The following is an 8,019-nucleotide window of genomic DNA, read 5'->3' as shown; positions in this document are numbered from 1 at the left end:
ATTGTTATAAGGCCATAAAAATAACAAAAACAGAAAACATATAAATTAAAATATATTTCTTTCCAGAGCGAAATACGGACAAGTAAGGTGATAAATTTGTATGATGAATACCGGGAAAATCTTTTGCATCAAAATTTCTATTCTAATTTGCATTTGAATTGTGATATCAACAGCGATGCTTTGGAACGTATTTTTTAAAGACAAATTTTTTATAAATCTTGAGATTGTTGATTTATTTTAGAATTAAAAAAGCTAGTTTACATTAAAAAATATATTTAGACTAGAAGTATGTAAACTACTTTTATTACGAATTGAAACGATTTTAATGAATATGGTTACCATTAATAGTAGTATGACAGTTAGATATAGATAATGCATATTTGACAAGAAAGATAGAAACAAGATTGCGCCGTCGTGGCGGAGATGACATATCTGTACAAAAAGTAAACACAGTCGAATTGGATGTTGAAAGAAAATGTGAGAACAGCCAGTTTTCTTATTAATACATTTTTCGATAGGAACGTGTTTTAATTGTGCTAAATTCTTATAGCCTTATTATTAAAAACTAAAGTAGCTTTAAAAAAGGTTTATAAATTGAAAAATGTTTGCAAACGGCAATTTAAAAAGCTTTTTAAAATTTTTATTTTTTTATGAATAAGGTGATAAAAATATATGATTTAAAATAACTTTTAACAAGGAAAATACGAAAAATGGAGAGTTTTGCGGAAGTAGGTATTAGTGAATTGCAGTGCATTTAAAGTTTCTGAGGTTTCGTTTACTTTTAGATCAGAATTGTCAAAATTGAGAAATTCAAAGTAGCAGTACAATAACCATAGAAAAGTAGATTGCGCCCTGAATATTCTCGTATCTTTTTTTGGTTTCGGTTTGACAGCCAGCTGCTGTGATGATGTGGAAATTTACCACAATGAAGAAAAATATAACAATTAAGTGAAAAAATTTTGATTTTTACAAATTTAGTGAGCAGTAGCGCGTTTCAAGAACGTTATTTCGGACAAATCGTTAATGAACAACTATTTTTCCTTCCCGTCTGCTTTGGTTTTGCCAAAAAAGTTGATTAGTTCCTGCCGGCGATCAAGTCATTTCAACCACAATATACTATTATTTGCAAGAACCATTCACTAAAATTGTAACTAACTTTTTATTATTTATTAATTTCTTTTTGATATTCAGCAATAGCAAGACGGAAAAAAATTATAAACCAAAATTAATAATATTTTTATGAATGTAGTTAAAAAAGTTCACAGAGTAAATGCCGTAAAACAATGTATTGGCAACGACATAAAATGTATGGCAATTTAGATGTCAACAGAATAACAACTACGATAAAAAAGCATGAGAGAAGTGTGCGAAGGAGGAAATCTTTTCAATTTGAACAAAAAAAGCTGTAAATGCCGTTGTAAAACGGTCAACAAATTTCTTATAAAATATTTTGATTTTTACCATGATAAAAACATTACAAGGTAAAATCATTGAGAGACAGTTTGGTGTTTGCCAGCAATGTAATTTTAAAATTCGAACTCAAGCTCACACACACATTCTCATTTTTAATCTCAAACAACAACAATTGTGAACAATTTCATTTTTTTATTTTCAAGTTTATATGAATTTAAAATGTTTGCAAACGTCAGAAAAAAATCATGGCCGACTAATTGAGAGAATGGTTCTACTTTCTAATGTTTTTATCATGATTTTTACTGGGTGTAATTGAAACTCAGTCAAATGAGTATTAAGGAAAAGAAAAATTTGAGAGTAATCAAGAGAATAAGAGATGGGTGCACAAAAATTTAAGTTAAATATTATACCAAAATTCTTAAAAAGTAAACAAATCTATTTTTTTAATGTTACTGTATAGAGAGAGCTCTTTAAATCTATTTTATTTTTTATGAATAAGGCCATAAGCATATACCGTTTTTATAAATAAATCTTATAGCAAGATTTACACTTTTGGCTGGCGGAATATGTAGTTTTTTCAACCTAATAAAAAAGCGTATTTAACCACATTAAAATTTTTTTAATATTGAATGGCGCAACACAACAACTCTTTTGGTTGCACGAAACCCTTGAACACGTGCCTGTCATCTTTTTCTTCTAAGCATTTCTTCATAAGCATTTCGACATTTCGCTATTTGCATTTCTTTCATTTTGAAGTCATTCGCATTTTGAAATTCGTTTTGGTTCGACAGCCTGCTACTTCATAATTCCTTCATTCTCATTCGCATCGTCGAACGTGCCTGTCAAACGCTGCCGCCATCATGCTTTTCAGTTTGGCAGGCAAGTCCGCTGTTTGGCAGGCACGTCCGCTGTTAGAAAGAGAATAGACAAAAAGGGGCATAGGATTCCATACTTGTAAGTATATACGATGATGCAAACATATTACAGTATATTATATATGCATTTATAATAATAAAATAGAAAAAATAGTGAAAAATAAATGAATAAGAATTTATTTCTAAAGATTTATTCTACCTGCTTTACTGTTTTTTCCCAATTTAAAAACAGTTCATGTAATTTATTTTTTTATCTGAGATGTCGTTTTCGCTGGAATGTTGTACTTCAACGTGAACTTCAATGTGAATCCCCTTCGATTAGGGTAGAAAATGAACTACATAAGCATGTGTTTCATTGACTGGCCTTGAGTGCCTGCTACGTTTCTCAAAAATTGTAAATATATAATTTTTTTTTGTTCATGTGGCACGGGCCCCTAGGCTAATGCCTATGTCTGAGCTTAAATCTGGCCTTGGGTGTGTGTACAGAGACAAAAGCAACATTTTTGTTTTGCAGATCTTCCGCTATATCGCTGCCTACATTCGCACGAACGTGCTCGATACGAAACAAAAACAGGGATGGAAGCGAATAAATGGAACAATTTTTCATTCTCTTATGTCCCGTAGAGACGCTGCCTATCGAAATGAACGTGGCAATGCTTTGCTCAATGTAAAAATTTTTAAATCTTTCGACGCAAATATTTTAAAAGCGGTTCAACTAATTTTAAATCTGAAAAGTTTGTGCAAAATTTGAGATCGAGCCCTTTAATTTGATGTATCTCTGTAAGATTTGTACATCGCTGTGAATAAGCGCCTTGTTTTAGAATATACAGATTATCCAATCAAATGTCAGACAGCCTTTTAATATTATTATTATTATTATTATTATTATCAACAAACAGGACGCTTACAGACTATATGACAAATATATACATAGAATAAGGGAAACCTTTATGACAAGTGCCTTATGAGTAAATTCTTAAAAGTAAACTTTGAGTAAGAAAAATCGAAGTCTAAAGATGAAGAATAAGCATTAAATTGGGAGAGAGTCCTCCTTAAAGGAGCATTCATACCATAAACAGTTTTAACAACACCCACAAAAAATAATTCATTACAACGAAGAATACGTGAGGGAACATTAAAACGAATTTTCATAAGGAGGTGCGAGCAATCTATAGAGCCTACAATTATGTCAAAGACAAAGCACATCGATAACAAAGTACGCCTGGACTCTAAGGACATGAGATTTATCAACAAACAACGAGAACGATAGGACGGAATAGGGTCTACAAATTTCAACGGACGCAAAGAAAAGCGTATAAAAGCCCTCTGAACAGACTCCAATCTGTTCACATGAACTGTATGAAAAGGTCTCCAAACAAATACAGCGTATTCTAACCTCGACCGAACTAAAGACGAATACAACAGTTTGAGAGTATAAGGATCGGAAAATGACGAGCAGTTGCGACGAATAAAGGCCAACATCGCGAATGATTTAGAAACAATAAAGTTCATGTGGGTGGTGAAGGTGAGCTTGGAGTCAAAATAAACACCCAAGTCTTTAAAATCAGTAATTGATTTTAGCGGGACATTCGAAAAACAGTAAGAGTTTGGAACAATACTAATCACTTTTGCAAAAGAGGTATAATGACATTTACCAATATTGAGGGACAAACGATTACGCGCACACCAACAGTACAAATTATCAAGCTCACCCTGGAGAATCAATGAGTCTTCTCTATTTTTAATTTCATAGTATATCTTCAGGTCATCCGCATATAGAGGAAACTTACACTTTGAGAAACAGGAAGATATATCATTAATAAAGATAACAAATAATAACGGACCTAAGACACTACCCTGGGGAACACCAGAGGAGGAGACAAAAGAATAAGACGATACATTATCAAAACGAACAACACAGCGTCTGTTATACAGATAGGATGTGATCCACTTCAGAAACTCTGAATGAAAGCCCAGGCCTTCAAGTTTAGCTATCAATATTCGATGAGGCACCCTGTCAAAAGCCTTAGAGAAATCGGTATATATAGCGTCAATTTGGAATCCCTTTTGAAAGGTTTCCAAACAGTCCTCTGTAAAAGGAGCTAAATTGGTTAACGTAGATCTGCCCGGCACGAACCCATGTTGGTTGGGACATAATAAATGTTTAACAGCAAAGTAAATTTTATCTTTTACTATGGACTCAAACAGTTTTGAGACAGTGGTAAGCTTAGAAATCGGCCTATAATTCTCAATACAATTTTTGTTACCACTTTTAAGAATTGGCGTAATAAAAGTCAATTTCCAGTCATCGAGGAAAACTCCGGCAGATAGAGACATGTTAAAAATGTGCCTCAAAGGCGCAATTAGTGAAGGACAACTTTTAAATAAAATAACCGAGAGGCCGTCTACATCAGTGTTAGTGGATAGTTTAAGCTGGTTAATGCCATTAGCTACATCCTCGTCTGTCAACTTTAATTTCCCGAAGTTAATGGGAGTATCTAAATTTGACAAAAGAATAACAAACAAAAGAATAAAATCATTATCAGAATTACCTGAAATAAAGTTGGAAGAAAAAAAATCAACAAAAAGATTAACAGCTTCGGAGATGGAGTTGGCTGACACCCCGTTAAGCTGGACCGATGCAGGTATATTAGAGCAATTTTTCTTTGATTTAATATAACTCCAGAAGAACTTGGGGTTAGATTTAATATTGCTTTCTACGCCGCGAATATAATTCCTATACAAAGATTTATTGAGCCTGTTAAATTCAGCTCTATAAAACACGTAACGTTCACGCAAATTAACATCGTTGGAATGCTTTTGTCTTTTGTAGAACTTATTCTTCTTATTGCTTATACGTTTGAGTTCTTTAGTAAACCATGGACGCTTAGCGGTTTTCGAATTAAGAATTGGGATGTGACCCACACAAATATCACAAAGTTTAGACTTAAAAATATCGTAGCAACCAGTTACATCCACATTTCCAAAGAGCTGGGACCAATCCAAATCAAACAAATTATTCAATTCAGCAAAATTACAACAAGAGTAGTTAAAAGCAACCGTCTGACTATCAGTCGGTAATTCAAAATATTGGTAAAATTCAAACTCCAAAACCATAGGGCTATGATGCTGATTTGGAGGGGAGATGTAACTGGCCGCATGAGAGAGCTTGAAATTTATATTAGAGCTAATAAATATTAAATCTAAAATTCGGTTTAACTCATTAAAAAAACCATTGATTTGAAATAATTCAATACATAATAAATTATCAATTAAATATGATTCAGATAAAGTAGTAACATTTGATGGGGTGAGGAAAATATTGTTATCAATAAAGCTCCAGGAAATATTACATAAATTAAAGTCACCTAAAACACAAAGTTGGCTGTTTCCAATTTTCTCGTGGAGTGCCAGTATATGTTGACAATATACTTTGTATATGACATCACAGCTGCCCGGCGGAATTTAGGGCACACAAATGTACAGCACACCACAGGTGCTATGTAATTTTACACAAAGCTGGTCCAACAGGGAGTTGGCATCTAGCAGCGGATAAAAAGAAGCTCGAAGATATCTGCGCGCAGCTATCAGTACACCACTACCCCTACTAACACCAGTTTTAGCAAAATCTCTGTCTTTGCGAAAAACGTCAAAGAGAGCTGGATTAAAGAACTCCGCATCGAAAAAGTTAGCATTCAGCCAGGTTTCTGTCAGAACGAAGCAGCCATAATCCAATTGTGAGCTGAGAATGTAGACAGATTCGGATTTTGTCCTGAGTCCCGAAGTATTTTGGTGATAGATACTTATTTTCCGATCACCAGAGGTGGAATGACTTTTTACTTCTTGGGCTGCGGCCGGGCATCTTTTTGGAAAAAATCAAAAGGCCGGACAGCAACGTTGGAGGGCCAAATATCCGATGACAGAATTTTTGAGTAGTCAGATTCTGAAACTCCAAGCTTGAAATTAATGTGCTTAATAGTTTCCAAATCAGAATCCTTTTTGACCAGTTTATAGCATACAATTGTCTTCTTATCGATAGCTGCATATTTAGCCACATAGCCAATGATGTCATCAGTCCTTACAGTAGGCAAAAACGATGATAAGTGCAGCCATTTGCGGCGAACAACAACTCCCAGCTCCGAGTTCTCATTTGACCCAAATACACACCGCCTATGTCTCTTATGAGTACGCTTTTTATCCATAGCGGACCACTGTGCATTATTTGCTTGCGCATTGTTAGTTGCGTTTTTCGCTTGTGCGTTGGTCTACCTAGCATTGTTCGCCAAAGCCGCAGCAGCGGCATACGTAGGCACAGCGTTAGCGGGGCCAGCAGTTGGTGAACAGGGAGAAGTACAAGCAGGCGGAAGAGATGAAGCAGAAAAACCGATGTTATTACCAAGAGTAGTTGGCGAGCGAGTAAAAGCAACAGCAGCAGAAAAACCGGTATTACTACTAGGAGTAGTTGAAAAACCGGTATTAGTATCAACTACATCAAGAGCGGTATAACCAGTATTTATACCCGGCGCATCAGAAACACAATGCATTTCAGAACTTTTTCGTACTGCCACGGTATTAGAGTCAGCAACGGCATCATTAGATGGCGCAGTGAATGCGCGCTTTGGCAATTTACCAGGCTGAGCAACAACACTATCACTAGCTTTTGCTTGCGAACGCGTCGTGCTTTTGTTTCCACTAGTAGCAGGAGCCGGCGAAATAGAATTATCATTTGCTGGTTCAATTAATGCGATAAAAATGCTTTTTAATTTTTCCAAATCCGAAAACGCGTTTAAGATTTTTTCTTTCAGCCCACAATGGGCCGTACAATTAGTACATAAAGACATTATTGCGAGATAAATGAAAATAAACACAGAGCGATAGAAAACACGACCGAACTATGCTGCCGTCACAGTCTCAATATGAACGCAGTCCAAGTTAAAATTGGTATTGAAAAACTGGTGACGAAGAAATGACGGAATGTCAAAATTTCGGCAAAATTTTTCTATTCTCAATAAGGCGGAAAATTTCGAACATGCGAAAAATGTAGGGTGAAAACATTCACAATAGTGGTGGCAAACTATCGATGTCACTATCGATAGTACCGATGGGACACAGAGTGTCCAGATTGTTAAAAAAACGCAATTTCTGAAAAAAATCGCCAATTTTTTTTTTAAATAAAATTCATGAAATCGATTTAACAAATCTTTTATTTTACAAATGAGATCTTGTTATAATATAGTTTTTAAAACCAAAAACGAATATAATACATTTAACCCTTAATTAGGCGCATGGGGTCAAGGTCATTTCAAGTTGAAAAAAAATGTCTTGGAGTGCTTGGAGCGTGCTCGCGCTCTGTCTAGCTTCCTAACTCCCGTGGGGTACGTAAATAAGTCACGGCCAGAACATCGGCGTGGTCACATAGGTCGCTACTCTTTTAAGCCCTGACCCCATGCGACCACTTATGTAACATTTTTTAGTTTTTATTCTTGTATCTATGTTTGAAGTCAAAGTTATGCTTTTCTTTCTTAAAGTTAACTATAATAAAGAGCTTTAATATTTATGACAAAATACATTTCGTTTTATTTATTTAGTTAGCACATGTGTCGCTACTCGCTTGAGTGCTGACCCCATGCGCCTACTAACGTAACATTTTTTCGCGGAAGTAAGTTTTAAATTTTTTTTTAAGTTTGAAGTCGAAATTATGATTTTCTTTTTTAAGTTAATGATAATAGAG

At 34.8% G+C, this 8,019-nt stretch overlaps 1 protein-coding gene across 1 annotated transcript in view; it reads right to left on the bottom strand.

Moving 5' to 3' along the window:
* Nucleotides 1–5,814, bottom strand: part of LOC108361542 (uncharacterized) — a gene marked incomplete at its 3' end in the record, with an annotated part of 6,543 nt that extends 729 nt beyond the window's left edge. The window contains exon 1 of the mRNA XM_017614177.1: nt 4,991–5,814. Within this exon, the coding sequence (XP_017469666.1) occupies nt 4,991–5,405 (415 nt within the window). The remainder of the gene's footprint in view (nt 1–4,990) is intronic.
* Nucleotides 5,815–8,019: the final 2,205 nt, after the last annotated feature.

Source organism: Rhagoletis zephyria, unplaced genomic scaffold (genome assembly GCF_001687245.7).
Source record: "Rhagoletis zephyria isolate East Lansing unplaced genomic scaffold, Rhagoletis_zephyria_1.1 Rzeph_scaffold_00787, whole genome shotgun sequence".
Taxonomy (NCBI): domain Eukaryota; kingdom Metazoa; phylum Arthropoda; class Insecta; order Diptera; family Tephritidae; genus Rhagoletis; species Rhagoletis zephyria.
The sequence above is the reverse complement of the archived record's forward strand: the minus strand, read 5'-3'. Positions and strand labels throughout refer to the sequence as shown.